Genomic DNA, 21,005 nt, shown 5'->3' with positions numbered 1-21,005 from the left:
ATCCATTCTCTATTAAAGGGGAGAACCCCTTTTTTAGAAGGCCAAAACGACTGAGGACTCTTTTCTAGATAATGGAGGAGAAGGGACAGGAGAAGAAGAGGTGGTCAACATCCTCAATTATTTTCCAGCACAGTAGCATGTAGGAGGAACCTGGATGTGACGATAGATGAGGAAGGACTACGTTGGAACTTGGAAGGCAGTTGGAGATAGCACGTCAAGCAATAAAGTTGTGGTGGGGGATGTGATCTTTAAACTAGAGGACTTTGTGCCAAAGAACAAGAGGGGCTTTGGATCTAACAGAGTCCTAGTCTGAGGAGGAGCTAAACAAACTGGAGGGGGCAGGGTTCCGAAGGATTGAATCCTCTCTTCCCCGATGAGCAAGGGGAAGAGGGGAGGGGAAGAGGACCAGATGTTAGCTAGGGAGGTATGAGGGGAGAAGAGAGCAGGCATCGTTGATGATAATGGAAGAGACAGTAGCATTCAGATCAAGACCAGAGGAGTAGATAATCATGGGGCTGGTAATAGGGAGGAGAACTCCAGAAGGTTGCAAAAGGTCAAGCTAAAGGGAGGGGGAGGCACCGTAACCAATGGAGTAGAAGATGGCACCCATAGGAGTGGGTCGTAAATTTAGGACACCACGCTAGACCCAAAAGGCATCCTGACTGTCTAGGAGAGGTGATCCAAAGGGAGTCATGCTTAAGGAGGTAAGAGTAGACCTAGTGACCCAAATACTATTGCGCTTGGTCACAATCTTCCTGATAAGCTTACAGATGCTTACAGAGTTGATATCTTTGATGCGCCTTAGGCCAAGGCCACCTTCAGATTTGGAAAGACAGCAATGCTCCATCGGGTGGGGTGAAGGAATTTGCTAGAATTGGTTCCTTTCCAAATGAAGGAGCAAAGGAGAGACTTAATAGCTTTGATGGTAGAGTGGGGGAGAACAAAGACTCCCGACCAGTAGAGGTTCATCGATTGGAGCACAGATTTGGTGAGCTTACAGCGCCCCCATAAGAGAGAAGTTTGCTTTTCCAAAGCTGGAGCCTTTTTCTCAAGAGGTTAAGAATGGGAGTACAATAGTGAGCAAAGAGCCTAGCAGGATGAGAGGACGACCGAGATACTTGGCAGAAAGAGAGCCAAGGGACAGTCCTGTGAGCTCAATGAGATGGGTTCTGGAAGCATCAGAGGCCCTGGAGATGAAGATGCGAGATGGGACAACCTTGACGAATGCCCACAGAGGAAGAGAAAAATCAGTAGGGCTACCATTGACGAAAACAGAGAAGCAGGAAGAGGAGATACAAACAAGGATCCAGTGGACAAAATTTGGGGGGAAAGACATTTGGAGCATGATTGTAGAGAGGAAGCATAGTTTTTAAGGCGCTGCTAAGGCGTCGCCTTACCAACGCCTTGGCGTTGATGCATTCTAGAGATGGTAAGGTAGTGCTCCGCCTTATGTGAAGTGACGCCTTATGGTTGCGTTCGGTTGCAAGGGAAATGGGAAGTGAAGCGATTTTTTTTTTCCCTTTCGAGTTGTTTGGTTGCAACAGAAGTGAAGTGAAATTAATTTACCATAGTTGTTTGGTTGGATGTAAAATTGACGTAGAATAGATGTAAAATTTTTAAAAACTAATAATCCAACCAAACTCCTTAAAAGAAATTGGGGGGGGGGGAGTACTTTTCAATCCAGAACCCACCCAACTCCTCAAAATTTATATTGGTTATGTGAATCAGGTCATTCATGGTCTATACCAAATCAAATCAAATGTCATCAGATACTATGTTCTATCACTAGCCAAAATAAACCATTTCATTTTATATATCAAATGAATGCAGCATAAATAAATATTTAAAATAATATGAAAGATGATCACAAAGAAAACAATAATAGATCACAAGTGATAACGACTGAAAGGCCCATTCCAAAAGTTTTTTGGTCAAAACAAATCCAACAGGTCAGTAATGCTCCATTTGGCTCAAACCCAAAGTCTTTTGGTCAAAACAAACCCAATTGAGAGAGCGAGAGAGAGAGAGAGAGAGAGAGAGAGAGAGAGAGAGAGATCATTGAGAGTCATGAGCAGGGTGAGAGTCGCAAGCGTAGGAGAGATCATGAGAGTAGGGTTTTTCTTTCTTCCTATTTTGGTGGGGAAATAAAAAGGGAAATTTTAATTGTAAAGTGAAATTTTTTTCACATGTAAAATCTATTTCCCTTGCAATCAAACATCTAAATTTAGTTTTTCTGGGAAAAAAATTCCACTTTACATGAAAAATTTGCATTCCCCTTGCAACCAAACAAAGCCTATGGGTTTTTTTTTTAAACATATTTTAAAATTACTTGATGAAGATTCCAAATATAGATTTTTTTATTGGTAGGTGTATGGTTTTGTTAACACTTGAGATGTATGGGATTAGCTTTACTCCACCAAAAAAACCAAAACAAACAAAACAATAACACGATTCACAAACAGAGTTTATATTTTGTCAAGGGTTTTAAGAAAGGGCTTTGAGAAGGAATCAAGGAAAAAGGAAGAACCACTGATCCAAGCGACCATTTTGCTCCGGCAGCGGTGAGCTTCATTCTTCTTTGACAGGAGTAGAAATATAGTGGATGACCTTAGGGCTTAGGCACTCATTTTGGCATCATAGAGGTAAGTATAATAAATACTTGTATTTTTTATATCTTCTTTTCTTTATATTTATAATTTTGTTTCATAATTATGTATTTATATTATATGTTAATATGTTATGATGATTGATGATTGAATATTGATGATGATGATTCATGATTGATGAAGATGAACTTAGTTTATTCACTTTATTGATTTGTTTTCTTGATGAATATCTTACATTGGTATGAATATGAACATTTAATATTTATTTAACATATGAGTAATAAGATTCAATTAGGATTTGAGCCAAATAAATTGGTTTTATAAAAAAATTACACATGAATGCTTTAGTCGACAAGGCGACGCTTTATGCCCGCCTTATTGATAAAGCGCTTTGAAAGACCTTCAAACGCCTCCGTCGCCTTACCGCCTTAAAAACTATGAGAGGAAGTCCCATCTGATAGAGTCAAAAGCTTATGAATGTCAATTTTGAGAAGTGCTGCCGATCCATGGGACTTGTGGTCAAAACCCCAGATGATCTCATGGCACATGATGATGTTGTCTGCGATATTTCTTCCAAAGATGAATGTGGATTGGTTTTGGCTGACTGAGGAATCAATAACCTTTTGAATGCAGTTGGCAAGAATTTTGACAATGAATTTGTATGGCAGATTGCAGAGGGAGATGGGTCTGAAGTCTTGCATGGAGGATGCCCCTTCAGACTTGGGAATGATACAAAGAAATGTGTGATTCACACCTTTGATTTGATTGAGATCAAAGATCCTTAGCCATATTTGATCCAGCATTGCAAGGATGATGAGAATTAGTCCAAAAAAGTTTGTAGTGGAATGGAGTGAAGCTCAGGAATTGAAGAATAAGAAGCTTTAGATAATTCATGTTTATGATTAATGCCCCAGGATTTTTCGTTTGACTTTCTGTCCACCCATTGTTGGAAACTGGAATGTGAGTAAATCTGAAATTCTGGCGGAAATAGAAAATGAAGAAATTGTACTGTTCCTATGGGTGTCCTCAACCTCACCTTCCTCCAAACAACATTCCATTTATCAAAGCACTGGGGAAGTGAAGGTAACCTTAATGCATCCTTCCATCTTCCAATATATATATATATAATATTTTTTTTTGGGGGTGGGGGGTGGGGGTGTGGGGAGTGACTATCCTTGCTTTATTGCATCTTACTTGTTTACTAAAACTGATCCTTTCTCTGGATGGGTGCATATTTTGTGTTACAATATGTGAGTTTATTTGTTGAATTGGTGATCTAGATAGAGATGTTAGTGAATGCTAATTCTTGAACTTATGGATTTAGCTTAAATTGTTCACTTCTGCATGCTGATTTAATATTTCCTTTACAGTGCCAGCCAGTTTCACATACTGTATTTGGAGCATCTGTATATTTAACAAATTAAGCTTCTTCGTGTGCTTGAGTGTCACATGCATGGACTAGGGCAACCAAAGCTTTCATGCATTTTCAGCTCAGATTGAAGTATTGAAACATGGTTATGAAGTCCTAATTTACACTTGTATCTTGTTCAACTTCCTACCCCTAAATGGTTGTTTGCTTCCCTAATTTTCTATTGAATATGATCCCTTAACTTCACTTATATAAAAATAAGTAACATCATTCTAAATTTCCTTTTTTTTTTCCTGATCTTTGTGCTGAAGTAGGCTAGCTCTTTGGAAGAAGAGATACATCGAATTGAAATAGCTGCATCCTTGCTGTGTTCTCTCATAATTATTTTCTCATGAATGGAATTGTTTTGTCCTACTCGTGATGATAATTGTTTCAATCTATTTGTATTTTATTATAACATTCTTGCATTCCTTGGAGCATGTTTTATTTTTGTTAATCTCAGGCGGGTGCCACTCTTGATACTGTGGAGCAACTAGTGGAAGAGCAGTCTCTAGACACTTTGTTTGCACATAAGTAGGTATCTTTTAATTTCTTGAAGGGTTAAAAAGGGACAAAATGATTTACTTATTGGTCAATAAAATCATTGAGTCCCTGATTATTAATCTGGAAAGACTTTCAATTTTATTATGAAAGTTACTATAATGATGATGTCTCCATTAGAAACAATGTTTGCTTGGATTGTATTAGAAATTGTCAAAATGGCTATAGTTCATGGAAAATTTGTTGATGAGGTTTTGCCAACAGTAGTTCACGACATAGTGGATTTGTTTGGGGCGACATATGGTGTTAGAATAAATCATATGCGGTTACTTGTTCTAGACCTTGAGGAGACATAGTTTTCTACTCAAGGAAATTAGAGCCAAATTGTTAATGTGGTCCTCAACATTTAGAAGAATGTGTTTTGATCAGATAGGATAATTGGACTTTTCTCCAGATTAAATAAGCAGGTAGTCTGCACTAATATTGAGATGAGAAAAATATGGAAATACTATTTCTAATGAGGATTCTTAGAATATTTGTTTGCCCATTCTTCTTGGTTGTAGCCTGTTAGGAAGTGCTTTATCCCCTGGAAAAACTTAGTTGAGTTTTTGTGGAAAAAATTAGTGTGTCAGAGTGAAGCTAGGTGATACAAGAGCATTTCCATGGATTGACCCGAACCCATATGGGAATCTAAACGGTGATGAACAGGGTCCCATTTAGGGTTTTGGTCTAGTAGGATATCTTGGGATTTTTATTTTTTTATATTTTGGGATTTACGTGTAATCTTTTGTTTGGGTAGGTTATGTAGGAGATAGCTACTAGGATTTTGTTTCCTATTGTTTTGAGCTCCCCAAATAAAATATGTTTCTTCTTTTATTTATATACATGTACCAAGCTATTAGAATTCAGATTTGATACTGCAATAAGTTGGATTTCATTGAGTGCCTGCATAGGCAAAGTGATTGTGTGATTTCTCTCTCTTCTCTTCCGTCTCTTCCCTTTCTGTGCAAGAGTTCCTTCTTCTTCTTTCTCTTCTTTTCCTGTTACTGTTCTACCTTAATGATACCGGTAACACCCTTTGCTGGTAACATCAATCTCTATTCTCTCTCTTTCCCTCTCAAATTCCAACCGAAGGCAGTCATTAGTCAACCGAAACCCTAGTTACTGGCCTCCTAAGCCCCCTTCTCCTATGAGATAAGAGCCTGCAACCAGGGCAGACTTTGAACCTCTGCCAGGTTCAGTTTCAGCCAATTAGATACCATGTAAGCACTTTTTATTCTGGGTTATTGTTGATAGAGCAGGGAGTTACAATCCAAAGTGTAACATATGAGGACTTGAGGAGGTTGGCTCGAGGTTGCATTGGCAAGATATATCTTTCGAACCTTGCTTAGGTTTATCACATTATTGTGGTGTCGAACGTTGAAGACTACCCATCGTGGTTGCCTTATATTACTGAAATTACTCCTCCTCCTCCCTTTATTCCCTTACTCCTTATTTTAGAAACCCTTCCAAGTTTGTCACTTTACAATAAATATTAATTCCTCTCTTCTGACCACCGAGGTTTGAGATTTTGGTCTCGACCTTGGTTGAAACTGAAATATTTAGTTTTTTGAAAGAAATTTGGTTGAAACTCTGCATGTGTCGGCTAGTCATTTCAGTGGCCAAATGGCCAAATTTTGGCTCAAAATTTCATGGAAACCCTAGTTATGCATTTCTAAACATATTAGAACCTTGGTAGTTTGGTTTCATTCCCTAGGTTGGTAGTATACGTCGTACCTATGGTTTAAAGTATCAGTACATATCGTACCGTATCGGCCCTTACCGATACGATACATGGAATTTTTAAAAGTCTTTCGTATCGATACGATCCTACAATACACACCGATACACCATTGATACGATACGATACACATCAATACTCCATGGAAAATATAAAATCGAGGTGAAATGTACGTTTTGGTATACTGATACGATGTGCTATAGTCATATAATGGCCAAGATGTGTAATTTTTTAGAAAAACACGTTTTTTTTAGGGGTTTTTGTTCCAAAGGTTCTGCTAGCCATTTTTCTCTCTAACAAAAGTGGAAATCAAGGTTTGGAACAGGGATTTTACATTTATGGGACAATTACAAACCTTGGATTCTTAGTGAGATACTCTCAATTTAGTGTTTATGCATAATACATGTTATATATAGCGATTAACTATTTTTTTATGTAGAAGTGTATAAAAAGGTGTTTCCTATCCATTTATGTTCGTATCTTAGCGTATCTTTGATACGATACGATACCCTCGGATACTTATCTTAATTTTGGTTGACCAATACAAAGACCGACACCGATACTTTGATCCTTGGTCATGCCCTGCTTTAGATTTGTCATATATACCTTGTTTTACACATAATTTAGTTTTTGAACACACAACATTCAATGAAAACAATTAAAATATGCACTAGGAATGAAGAAAAACCATTCGATATTACACAATGTCAAAGTGTTACAAGTGTTAAAATTAGTACAAGTGTACAATCAATGTCAAACACCCTTACGAAACTGTTTCTCCAACTCTATGTCAGTACTACATAGAGTTCCGGGAAAGCTTGATACATTTGGAGAAAAAGGGTAATGGTAGCCCAAGTCACTCACAGGTAGAGAATAGGATTCCATATAAAAACCAGAATTAAGAGAAAATGGTGACTCACTATCTGCTGGTCAAAGGGTCTGTATATGGATATGATGTGGAACCAGGTTCAGTTCCAACAGTCGGAATTGGATCGCTTAGGGCTCACTTAAATACTCAATAAAACAAAGGCAACACCCAATAACAATTGTATTGAAATAAAGCTTCAACTAAATGGCAGAATTGTAATTAAGCTGAAGTTTCCAATGAAGGTGGCAGTTTTGTAAATAAATGGAACTTTAGAAGGGAGTGGCAGACTTGTAATTAGATGGAACTAAAGGCCTAGGCTACAATATGCTAGTAAAAGGGTAATTTAGGGCTAAGGAGAAAATAGAACAACAGATTAAAAAAGAAATAAAAGTGAGGGTAGTATGGGAAAGTAACAGTAATGGTGCTAAACAATAAAGAAAAAAGAAAAAAACCTCTTTTTCTTCTTCTTGTCGTGAGAACCAGAAACCAGTGGAGGCTTGCTGGTCTATGAATACTGTTAGCCTTCCGATAAGAACCCAATCGGCCAGAATTTTTGAAGAGAGTATTTCGACTTCTAATCTTCTTGATTGTAACTTAGCAGCAGTTCGATCCACCCACCAGCTATGGAGATAGAAGCTCTGAAATCAAATCTGAGCGGCAGCTTCAGGTAACCAGAGTTGCAGGTCTTATTTCTCACAATAGGGGAATCAATAGGAGCCAAGGTTCTAGGGTTCAGGTCGTATATGTGAGGGCTTCCTTCGGTCACAGCGTCAAACCCAAACAGATCTCACACAAGAGAGCTTGAAGCACTTCAGTAGTGCTGCAACTCTTGCCCAGAAATAGGGCAGCTACTGTAGCTCAGAGCAGGGTAGGGGGAAAACCCGAAAATAATAATGAAGAGGAAGAGGAAGAAATAAAGAAGAAGTAAAAGAATGGTAGGGAAGAGAGGAGAGAAATTCAGAGAAGGAGAAAGGGAAAATTGATAGCCATGGGTCACACCCAAAAAGTTCTTCAACCAAGTTGTAAGTCTCCAAAATTAAAACTGAAAAAACTCCATCGATTACACGTTTAATATAAAGGAAAAAAAATCAAACAATTAATGGAAACTACTTGAAAGGAAACTATTCTAAAATTAGAAGCTAGCTAATTTCAAAGGAAATTGTTTCTAAAACAAAAGAAAATCAAATCAAAAGATATTTATTTTTTTCTAAGTCCATCGTGCAACTGCATCAGGATACAGCTGAAAGTCAAATTAGGAAGCTTTAGCAACAATGGCTGAAGGGTGTCCTTCAATTAGGGACTATCTACCCTCTCGAAAGAGTGTCGATGAGCGGAAACTTAATCCATGACTGAACTCAAGGGGAATAACAGATCAGAACAGAGCTTAGGAATAACAGAAAACTGAAATAGTAGCAAATTACCATTCATAGATGACTGTACTAAGGCTGGATTGAAGACTGAACTTGAAGATGAAGAGTTGGGTAAAAGAGGATATGTTGGTCTCCTGCCAACTAGAAGATGGCCTTCAACCGATTGTCTCGTTGGAATCTCACCAAGGGCTGTTGTCTCTCACGACATGAGGCCTCTCACATTCACATACATGCACATAACAATGTTTTTTTTAGTGTCAAATTCATGGCTACTATGATGGCCTCTTCTCTATTTATAATGATAAAACTATTACAAAAAATAGTAGCTCCAATAATGACCGTTTTCCAAGAAATAGTAGCTCCATTAATGACCATCGCCAATGAAACCTCCTTCATTGATGACGGAACCTCCATTTTGACGATGGAGCCTCCTTTATTGATAATGGAACCTTCGCTAATGGTCATTGACAACTACCATACTTCTAGAAATTCCTCCTCACACAGGCTAAAAGGCTTTGGCCTGGCCTTACCCATGAAAACCAACAAATCTGGTCCTATGTTGGCTGGGCCTTTTTGTTCCTCTGTTGGAACCCGCTGATCCACATCAAAGGGTATTTCTCTATCCAAATAGGAACATCCACTGCAGACTGATAAACTATTCATACCAAAAGGGTTATATCCATTTATTAGTTGTGAAGAGTATAACCATAGATAATCTCTTAACAGTCCCATCAAATAAGTAAAAGATTCATTAAACTATGGAACATTACCCTGAAGAAAAGGACAAAATGAGATTTCTTGTTCTCAGTCTCAGCCTTCAACTCAGAACAGATTGTTCCTTCCACAATGCAATGCCAATATGTTTCGTAGCAGCCAAGGATGAGTTTGACCCTTCCAAGTTTGAATATTACATAAATCTTTCTTAAATGAGGCAAATCGTGATTGTAGATGTTTTGTAGTAGTCCCCAACACTTTGTTCCACCAAGTAACGTAGGTGATTTATTTTTCATTTTTTTTCCACCTCCAACATGCAAACCCACTTGAAATTTCAATCCATTTCATTTGAAGCAGTGTTTGCATGCACTGTTTTGTATTGAAACAAAATTTCTGTCAAAACCATGCATTTTTTACTCAGTAATACCCCATTTTTATTTTGATTTTTATTGAAACCAAAATATTTCACGAAATCTCAGTGGGTTCGACTGAGATTTCGAACTATGTTGACCGTTCTGGATACTCTAAAAATGTTTAATGGGAAAACAAAGATGAATGGTTAGTCTTATCTTCATATGATATGATGTAAACTAATCCCAGTTACCGAACCAGAAAATCCTGCAAGAGACTAGTAGTTAATAGGATTGCAGAACAGGGAACAAAACCAAAATTGGGAAGAAAAAGAAAATTCATTAACTTATTATAGACAAATAAGAATAGGATATAGGAAACTCATTAAAGTTTATTCAAACAGATTTCAGAATTTCAGAATTTCAGAATTTCAGATTAGAAAATTAGAAACAATAAATGAACAGAGTTATATATCTGATGTGCAGAGTAGAAGAGACGAGAGAGGAAACGAGAATCAGGAAGAAAAAGATGGTGAATAAGAAGATTATGTTGAACAGCAGTAGAGAGATATCACCTGGTAGTAGAAAGACCAGAACAAGAAAGAGGGAAATCCGATCTGGAATACCAATCCCGTATGCACAGCTCAACAGCACCATAACCCTTGAGAAAATTCAAAATTATTTACTCAAATTATGCTTAATTGACTAGAGTATTTGAGTGGGTATGCATAGATCCTTAAAGTAAAGTCTGGAATTGAAAGACGTAATCCGGGAAAGGAAAATTTCATTTCACGGGATTCGATTAGCAGCTGAAATCTAAACTTGGTCTTAGCCTGCCCACATAATCCTTAAGTGAGGGGCTGCTATGCCACAATGTTTTAAGCTTGGTCTATCATTTTCATTTTCTCCTGGAGTTCTTTTCCTATGCTGGAACAGCAGGAACTGAGCCTACTGGGCCCCCCGTGATACCACGCGAATAACGTCATTAATAGGGGGGCGTGCAGCAAACGGTTCTACTTCGAACTCACAAATGATAAAAAAAGAAGGGCATTCCTAGATGTGACTAGAGAAGAACTCAAAGGAGATGTGTTGGTATTAGCCGAAGCTGGGCTTCTGTCATAGGTAGTCAATTTTTCTATAAGTAGGTGTAGATACAGAAGCAAGCGCTTCAAAGGGAAACAGATCTCAATCCATTAACATCTGAGTCAAAGTATGTGTACTAATCGACATTATCATTTCCCAGTTATTAATATGTAGAGTGAAGGCAGGGCCCAAGTCGAGCAGCCCCTGAAAAAGCTTTTCGAAGTCGAGACTTTCATTCACTCCAAAGAGGTCTCACCCTGAAGCACAAAGCCGAGTTAGGATTAGGATCATTTCCATGTGTCATACGTTATCAAATAGCCCAATTAGGTATCTCACGCAAGAATTCATGTTGCGTAGTGCATTAGCACGTAAGAATCAGGGAAGGGAAAGGCTTAACGATCATGCCCAGTCCTATCCTATCAGAATTAATTGATTAATCACCACCACTACTTTGACTCTAGAACAAAAAGGAAGAAGCAGGACTCTTTTGATTTGATTCGGAGATAGAATCTATGGATAGTAGACTAGAGATAGATATATGAGATATCTTTTTGTTTTTGTTTGTAAAATATAGCGGGATAGAATAGAAATCCCTTGAGGTCTCTTCCAATCCTGTAAATAGTTAATGAGCAAGGGAGACAATATATAACTACTGTAACTATAGAGAGTAGTGTTTTAACGTCATGAATGGGGTGAATGCTTGAATGATCTAGCTGATCACAAAAGCCTTTATTTATAATAAGCAAGAAAAAAAGAAAGTACAAGTATATCCCCCCTACAGTCAATCCACATTAAATATGGTCGGTGGAGGGGGGAAAGCCCCAAAGCCCCTGTGGCACACTTAACGTATATTCTAACACTCCCCATCAAGTTGGCACATAGATATTACACATGCCCAACTTGACCAAACAAGGATGAAACACCTCCCAATTAACCCTTTAGTGAATACGTAAGCTAACTGATCACTAGACTATACGAAAGGAACACAAATCAAATTGGCATCCAACATCTCTTTGATGAAGTGATTGTCGATCTCCACATGTTTGGTACGGTCATGCTGTATTGGATTATGAGTAATACTGATAGCAGTCCTGTTATCACAGTAGAATATCATATGAAGATGAACTGGTACACTAATATCATCCAATAGTGTGTGTAACCGCAATAACTCACAAATCCTTTTAACCGTAATAACTCACAAATCCCTTGTGCTCTAGCACGAAACTCTGCTTCAGCACTGGACCTAGCCACCACATTTTGCTTCTTACTATGTCAAGTGATTAGATTCCTACCCACAAAAGTACAATATGCTGAGATGGACTTTCTGTCAAGTGAACTAGGCCAATCACATTTGTACAAGCTTCAACTCTGGAGTGATCATGAGGAGATAAAACATAAAAGGATTCCTTTTCCTAGAGTTGATTTCAAGTATCTCAAGATACGTGTAACCGCCTCTATATGGGAGGAATAAGGATCATGTTTGAACTGACTAACCAAACTAACAGCTATAGCAATACCAGGCTATATATGAGAGAGAGGGATCAAATTTCCAACCAGCCGTTGATAACGGCCTTTATCCACCGGCACCTTCTCCATTAAATGAGTATTAGCTTCCGTAGGAGTATTAGAAGGATGGCAACCCAACAATCCAGTCTCAGACGACAGATATAGGATGTACATCCTTTGAGAAAGAAAGATGCATTTGGCAAAACGAGCAACTTCAATCCCAAGAAAGTACCTTAACGTTCCAAGATCTTTTATCTTAAACTCTTGTCTAAGAAAGCTCTTAAGACGATCAATGTCAACACTATCGTTTAAAGTTACCACTATGCCACCTATATAGACAATGAGCATAGTAACTCTATCACCAGATTGCTTTCTGAACAATGTGTGATCAACATTACTCTGCTTATACCCTACAGAAGTCATCTCCTTGTGAAATCTTTCAAATAATGCTAGAGGTGATTGTTTCAATCCATAAAGAGCACGTTTTAATTTACAGACCTTGCCTTGAGTTCCTTCACTGGAAAATCCTAGTGGGATGTGCATGTACACTTCCTCATCGAGCTCTCCATGGAGGAAAACATTTTTTACATTAAGTTGGAGATCCCATCCCAAATTTACAGCACATGAGAGTAAAACTCCCATAAAAGTCAGCTTAGCAGCCGGTGCAAATGTCTCCAGGTAGTCGATTCCATATGTCTGAGGGAACCTTTTGGCCACAAGCCTAACTTTGTACCTGTCCACTGAACCATCCAATTTCTGCTTTACCACGAACACCCATTTACATCCAATTGATCTCTTTCCAGGAGGAAGGGTCACAATCTCTCATGTATCATTCTTTTTTAGAGCATCCATTTCTTCCATCATTGTTGCCTTCCATTTTCCATCTGCATGCGCTTCTTGCCAATTATGGAGAACACGACCAGAAGAAAGAGATGATACAAATGGACTATAGGGGGGAGAAAGGAAATTATAAGAGACAACATGGGATATGGGGTGTTGAATACAAGTCATAATACCTTTCCTAAGAGCAATAAGTTGTTCAGAAGGAGTTGTACCTAACGTGTTAGGTTTAGTAGGCTCTAGATCCAGAGTTGGCGAAGGGATGTTCAAAGGTGTTGTAGTAGTAGTGTTGGTCTAGAGTTGCTTGTTTCTGGTGTGACCCCTATGATAAACTTGAAGAGTGGAATTATCAATCTGCCTTGGAATTCTCTAACAGTACGCTGGACAGGAGTCATCTCCCCCTGAGCTGGAACAATGGTCTTTTTCTCCCCCTAAGCTAGAACATCAATCTCTGTCCCCACTCTCTTTTGGATCATGAAGATTTTCAAAGGAGGATGGTAGATATGCTGGTGGAGCAAGTAGATTTGGCATATTCGGAGTCACCTCTTCACTATCAATACCAGACTCCCCTTGAAGAGGTGGCGTGTAGTAGCCAATAGACTTGGAACACAACTTCCATGGTGACTATAGTAGGAGGATGGTAACAATGGTATCCTTTATGTGTAAGAGGATAACCCATAAAGATACATTTAATGCTACAAGGTTCCAATTTCCTTGGGGATAGATGATTTCTAGCATAGCAAACACATCCAAAAGTCTTCGGAGGAACCAAAAAAGAAGAATCCCATTGTAGAAAATCCATAGGAGTCCGGGAATCAAGGACTCGAGTAGGCATATGGTTGATCAAGTAGGCAACAGTGAGGACAACATCACTCCATTACTGAGATGGGACCTGTCTGGCAAACATCATTGCTCGGGCAATGTCCAATAAATGCCGGTTTTTGCATTCAATCAGTCCATTCTGAGCTGGAGTGCCAATGTAGTTAGCTTGATGTAGAATTCCATGATCAACAGGGTTCTTTTGAAGCTGGCCCTCCATGTACTCTGTTTCATTATCACTTTGAAGAATCTTCGTAGTTGCATTAAACTGTGTCTGAATCGTCTTATCGAAGCGTTGGAAGCAACTGAACACCTCACTCTTGTGTTGCATCATATACACCCTTATTGTGCGTGAGCAACAATCAATGAAGGGCACAAACCACTGTTTGCCAAAAATAGATATCTGGCGAGATGGACCCCATACATCAGAGTGAACCTAATGGAAAATTGAAGAACTTTTATTTAACGGAAAATAATTGGAACGAGTTTATTTAGCCAGTGTACAGGCTTCACACAAAAATTCACCCCTGTTACATTGCTTAATTAAGTGTGGAAATAAATAGATGATGTCCCAACTATAGGGAGTCCTAAACAACAGTGCCATTGTTGTAGATCAAGGGAGACATATTATAGCTGATGAAGAGTAGTGGAAACTGCAGCAGTAGGGCGACAACCATCATCAAGCAAATAGAGACCACCCTGCACCGTAGCACATCCAATCATCTTTCCTGTTGCCAAATCTTGAAAAGTGGAGTGGGAAGGAAAGAATGTTACTTTATAGTTTAAATCTCTAGTAAGGCTACTAATGGATAATAGGTTAGTGCTAAAATTAGGGATATGTAAAACAAAATTTAATGTAATAGATGTAGATAATAGGTTAGTGGTATAATTAGGGATATGTAAAACAGAATTTAATGTATTAGATGTGGAACACTGAATAGAGCCCTTTCCAGAGACAAAATATAGGGTGCCATCGGCGCCTTACTTTCTCTTTGCATGAGGTGGGTAGATACTGGTGAAAGACTGGAAGAGCCAGTCATGTGATCAATGGCATCGGAGTCAATGATCCAAGGACTAGAGACTTCTGATGCACAATGAGCAAAGTTGGAACTTGAAGTGGCAGAATTGGCAGGAGCTGATGAATTGGAAGCCTTGAGCATGTACCTGAAAGCCTGGAGTTCCTCTTGGGAGAGACCAGTATCGGTTGTAGATGGTTTGTCTACAGTTTCCGCCTGATTAACATTGTCCTTTGAGTTACCACGAGCACGCTTAGCTTCAAAATCAGCAGGTTTCTCGTGAAGTTTCCAACAGGTTGCCTTGGTATGGTATGGCTTGTTGCAGTGTTCACATTTTACTACCTCCTTGGTGGTGTATCCCTCAGAAGTAGTGGAACCAATCTGTAGGGCTGATTTATCAGTAGTGGAAGTATAAAGGGCACTCCTCTGTATAAACCAGGACAAAGGACGGTTCAAGTGTAGTGAAGGGAGAATTGCTAAGTACATGTACTCGAATTTGATCATACTCAACATTCATATTTGGTATAGGCAGTAATGTCATCAACATTGGTAGTGTGATAATCTGCAAAGTGATCAAGCTCATACCATAGAGTGTGAAGTTTAGTTTAGTATTTGGACAAATAACTGGATAAGTCCTATTGAGTAGTGGTACAAACCTTCTTACAAAGATCAAATACCTGGGCATCATTTCCTATTCGTCCATAGGTTTCCTTGGCTGAGCTGCAGTTTCTAGCAATAAGAACCCTCTAGAAATAGATTGATGAATAGAATTAATCAGGAAAGGCATTACCAGAGAGCGTCATTAGTGACCCATTTGTCCTGGGCAGTGCCCTTTGTAGAAGGTTTCTGTGATTTTCCTGTGATATGTTCAGTGAGACTTCTGCCAGCAATGGTAAGGTAGGTAGCTCTGGACCAGATAAGATAATTAGTTCCCTGCAATTTCAGAAAAAGGTAGTACCGAAAGACATGTAGTCATGAGCTTGCCCATCATTTCTAGAGGCTTCAATAGTTACTTCAGACATGATGGCACTAAGGAGAAATCGACAGTGAATGGGAGAAATATCAGATCTTCGAAACCAGCCGTCAGAAAGATCCTCTACTTGGATCGAACTGCCTAGTAAGGGTAGTGAAGCATTCCTCCAAGTTATACCTGATTTTGATGAACTGATGAGATAGGCAAATTAGAGTTTTGGAAGAAACCCCTAACTTTGGAAGAAGATGAAGATCACACACAAAATCTTGGCAGCTGGGTCCATAGAGCTGGTCGATATCCTATATAGGGATGGGGAGAATCTCCTCCAAAAGTCAGCTGCTTCTGAGGAAGAGAACCTAAAAAATCGATGGGATCAGGGTTTTGGGAGAAAACCCTAATTCTTGAGAAATCACAGGTGATAATGGTCTTCAATCTTGCAAGTAGTGATGAGTTCTTGTAGGTTGCTGTACTTGATTTTCAATAGATGGAGATTTGTTCCTAGAAATAGGAGGAAACAAATTCCAAGAAGGGAAGAATAAAAAATCGTTAGAAATGGCAGAACCCTAACCGATTCTTGCAAGGTTTGGGTGTTTAGATCATGAGGTGATGTGTAGGACAGCAACTAGAATCATATGAATCACCTCATTAGTGCTGTCCTATGGGGAGTTAGATAAACAAAGGTATAAGAGGATGGAGGCTTGCAAAGAAGATAGAGGAGAAGAGGAGGGGCCTTGCGATTTTTAGAAGAAGAGAAGAAGGAAAGGCTGAAAATCCTAGATCAGAAAATTATCCACTGATACCATTTTTTTTTTTTTTTGCTAACGACGGGTATCCAGGCCTTTGGCCTGACTAGTCCTGTGGGCCCATATTAACCCCATAACCGCATGGACCGGGTCATACCGGGGTTGAATGAGAAGCATTCAACTTTCACTAAAAGCAATGAAGAGCACTAAACATCCCGTGTGATGGCTCAAGGTGTGCCTAGTGGGAGTCGAACTTAGGACGTCCGAGTTTACGGCTCATACCAAGTTCGTTGCTCACCAATTGCTCCTCCCATGTTAACACTTTGAATGGGGAGAATGCTTGAATGATCTAACTGATCACACAAGCCTCTATTTATGATAAGCAGGAAAAATGTATATCCCCCTTACTGCCGACCCATATTAAATAGGGTTGGTGGAGGGGGAAGCCCCAAAGTGCCCCTGCGGCACACTTAACATATATTCTAACAGTATATAATATCATCTTAGTCTTGATATTGCATTTATCACACTATTAGAGATATCCAAGTAATTGAGTTACTTTATGATATTGGCTGCATATCTGCAATGGAAGTTTGGCAAGCAATGCATCTGCTGGCTGTTTCTTTTAGCTTTAGCAGTCATCATCAATCTCCTGTTCATTTTATACCATATATTTTCAAATTTTTGGGTTTTTTATTCTACATTTACTTCATTATAAGTTAGCACTCTTTGAAGGTAATTCTTTCTGGGTTTACCCCTTTGTATTGTATAAATGCTTTTGTGAATCCGAATAAATGCCAAGCTGTTTACTCATCCAGAAAAGAAAAAAAAAAATTCCAGTTTCCAACCATTCTCCAACATGTTTCTTTCTCTATATACTTGCTATATCTATACATGACGAGTATAGGTGGCTTCACCTGGATACTGGGAGAAGGGGGAAAATGGTAAAAAGTTACAATTTGAAAATATGCATAATAAGTAATGAAGATCGGCTATTTTGAACAAGTTGATGACTCAAATGCAGGACGAATGTTGGTGAAGTCAAGCAGGAGTTGTCGAAAGCAAAGAAGGATGAGATCCAGTACCTGATGAAGATGGTTGACAGCGTGAGTGAATTTAGATGGGAAATCATTAAATTTGACCTGATAATAGTTATGGTAGTTAATCAATCACATAAAGCATTGTAGCTTCATTTGGGATCAATAGAAACTTGATGTAATTGGGGATTTGTAACTGTGAAGAGGTTCATAACCAATTGTTTTTCATATTGATCCTGTTCTTGACAAAGACTTGGGGTACATTCTCATGCTCTGTACTGTAGTAGCATTTTACATCAGTTTGGACTTTGGATCATGATCGTATCAGACTAATATTTGCCCCAATTCGGTTGCAGGTTGTAGAGCAGAACCATCTCATGAGAGCTCGTGTGGAATCTCTCAAGAAGGAAAGGCAGGACTTATCAGTCTCTCTAGGTGCTGCTGACAAGGTAGTTTCTCCGAAATATTTTTTCCCAGTAGTGTAAGTTGGACTTGGTCCTCATTTCTTTCATGCTTTATGGGGGTGGTGACGAGCTCGTTTCATTTTGACAAACCTTGCAGTTGAGGAGCTTGAATTTGGATTATGGGCACATAAAATAGCAATGGCCGTTATGACAGAAGCAACAATATGTATGTATTGAATGTTCATTGTTGTACATTCTCGTGCGGTTGGTTATTATTATATTTTATAAAGTTGATTATCATAGTATAATCATTTCGTTTTTTGGGCTTCAAAATGCTATTGCTATAACTAGTTGTAGATAGCTAGCGCACTAGCCTTTTTCTGCAGGCTGCTAGTTGTATTGCGTTGTGTGCTAGTGAAAAGGAAAAGCGGATTGAGATTACTAATGATGGGATGGAGGTCGAGCCCTTAGAAGGGTTCGGTGCCTTGCTCGTATCTCCTTTCTTTATGCTTGTCTCCTTCCAGAATACAAATTATCTGGTTAATGCTTGTAATGGAAATCATCAGTGCTTTGATACTTCCATGCCAAATTAAATTGTACAAAGTTTTTGAGTTTTTCTTTTTTCAGATTAGTATGAAAAAGAAAATTCTCACCATATGGCTCCTTGTTTAATTTTTATCATATGTACAGTGATGAAAGGACTGGAGTAGCAAAGCTTAGATAACATTTGTTACACAGTGTGGAAACCCAAGCTTTGATACTTTGATGCCAATTTAAAATGATTTATCAATTGCAACGGTTAAGTAGGTGTAACATGTTGGTCACATGTTCAAAACTTGGAAATAACCTCTCATGTAAAGTAGGGGTTAAGGCTGTGTCTTAAACCCTATAGTAGTGGGAGTTTTGTGCATTGGGTTGTTTTTTTTTTTTTTTTTCTTTTTATTAATCAATCAAAACCATTTTACCCAATACAAAAAATTACTTCAAACAATAAGCAGACTTCCATAATGAAGCAGAAGGAAATTTGCCTACTTTCACTCCTTGCAGTTAACTAAGTATCAATTGCTTTCCAAGGTAGCAATCAAATGCTTACATGTAATTTTACGTATGGCTCACTACAACTATTTGTCTTTTTTTGGCTGACAATGAACCCAATGGTTTTTAAGGCTCACCATCAAATCCGTTGTTTTTCTCTAGTAACACCAAACTTAGATGTTTGAAGGTTCACGCCTAGCCGTTACAACCTCCATTAAAGAACTTTTGTAACTCAACCAAATGAAGCCTCTTAATTAGATGGACAAAACACATAGCAAAACCCTCTTAAGAATAATATATAAAATGGGCGTTCCAACGATCGTCCAACAAGTTCTATCTTACAAGTCGCACTTTCCTTGATCCAATGGTTGTCAGAAGAGATGGATACTACCTCTCCAAAATCACTTGCTCCCTACTCAACAAATAAAAAAAAATCCATACCCAACGAACAACTCACAACCATCCCCACTCTCCCTCTTGGTTTCAATCTTCCCTCTTTCCCTCCCATTTCAGACTTGAGTGGTGTGGCAGTCATGTCTATGGTTCCTTGAGGAGATGGAGATGGGAAGGGTTCCCATGGCATGGCTCCTTCACTGGAGAAGGTGATGGTGGCGGCTCTGGAGTTTATAGAGGAAACCCAAGAACAAGGGAGGGGGTTTCAAAACCCTAAATTGATTATACTTAAGTGGTCTGTCATTCTCTTCTTCTTTGATCAAGGCCATCACCATCTTTGGGCAGGAGAAATCAAACCTGATACGGCCAAATTGATTGCCCAGTAGGGTAAGAACACGTGGTATCTAAGGAGAGGACACGTGTCGCTCACCTGTTAGAGTCTGCAAGGACTCTGATCGAGTCAACCACGTGGAGAGAATATTCCCCACGAAGTGGATAAGACATATCCGAGTAGGACTCGAAGAAGAAAAGAGGCGGACCCGAGGAGGAGGACTCCTCCAAGGAAAAGAGAAACCCTAAACCCCAAGGACCATAAGAGAGGGCCCGAGCAGAGAAAAAAAGGTATGCAGAAAAACCCTCAATATTACCCTTGTGAAAAGTTGTGCGGTCGATCTCTAACTTGGGCGTTGAAGGACTAACCCCGAATAAACATCTGGGCCTCTGCCTTCTATATTTGTGCAGGATCAACTCATACGGATTTTCAGCAGCAACAGATTAGCGCCATCTGTGGGAACGACAGTAATGGCGGGGAGAACTTACAATCGTAAGAAGAAGAGAGCAGCATCGAACATGAACATGGGGGAGGAGGAACCTTCAGGAGGGCTCCCTCCCTCGACGAAAATTGGACGAGAAAGGGGAAACGATGATCGGGAAGGTTCCGTGAGGTACCAGCGTTCGGCCAGATATTCGGTGCGCGGAGATAGTAATCCTCCACCCCCTCCTGGAGCGCAGGAATATGTGACAAGGGAGCAGTTCGAAGCCATCCAGGAGAAGTATGACCGAATGGCCGAGGCAATGAAGGAGGTCTCCAAAGTTGTCTCTCAGAAGACCGACGGAGCACCGCGAGGCCCCCATATCCAGCCCGAGAGAGCTCAAGACGAGGATGGAGCAGTATAAGATCGATAAGGTCCGGTCATAATTTTTGAAACCGAGCAATGAGGGAAAATCCCGCACCCGAGGGAAGGACGTGGCGTGCCGTCGGAGACTGACATGGGGAACCACGCCAAGGAGACGAACATAGACACGAGGACTCGGGGTTGAAGCAGATGATCCTAGACCTGAAAGATGACATCAAGAAGGTGGCAAAAAATCAGACAGGAGCTCGCGAGCCAGACCTCACTAATGACACGGCTCTAGCTCATGAGGTCATGAGGGACCCGCTCCTGATCGGCTTTCGCCTGCCAAAGTATGACACCTACGACGGGTCTGAGGACCCAGTCGAGCATCTGGAAGGCTTCAAGGTCGCTATGCAGTTCCATCGAGTCTAGGAAAACATCATG

The 21,005-nt window shown here is 39.6% G+C and overlaps 1 protein-coding gene across 3 annotated transcripts in view; it reads left to right on the top strand.

Moving 5' to 3' along the window:
- LOC122063586 overlaps positions 1-18,824 on the top strand; it is a gene marked incomplete in the record, with an annotated part of 55,228 nt that extends 36,404 nt beyond the window's left edge. For 2 of the 3 annotated variants that reach the window (XM_042627292.1, XM_042627291.1), the window contains 4 exon segments: positions 4,478-4,548; positions 17,602-17,683; positions 17,971-18,063; positions 18,176-18,824. In XM_042627292.1, coding sequence (XP_042483226.1) covers positions 4,478-4,548; positions 17,602-17,683; positions 17,971-18,063; positions 18,176-18,214 — 285 coding nt within the window. 3 annotated transcript variants of the gene reach the window in all.
- Between the last annotated feature and the right edge of the window lie 2,181 nt (positions 18,825-21,005).

The sequence above is a fragment of the Macadamia integrifolia genome, unplaced genomic scaffold, assembly GCF_013358625.1.
Source record: "Macadamia integrifolia cultivar HAES 741 unplaced genomic scaffold, SCU_Mint_v3 scaffold1370, whole genome shotgun sequence".
Classification (NCBI taxonomy): Eukaryota; Viridiplantae; Streptophyta; class Magnoliopsida; order Proteales; family Proteaceae; genus Macadamia; species Macadamia integrifolia.
The sequence above is the reverse complement of the archived record's forward strand: the minus strand, read 5'-3'. Positions and strand labels throughout refer to the sequence as shown.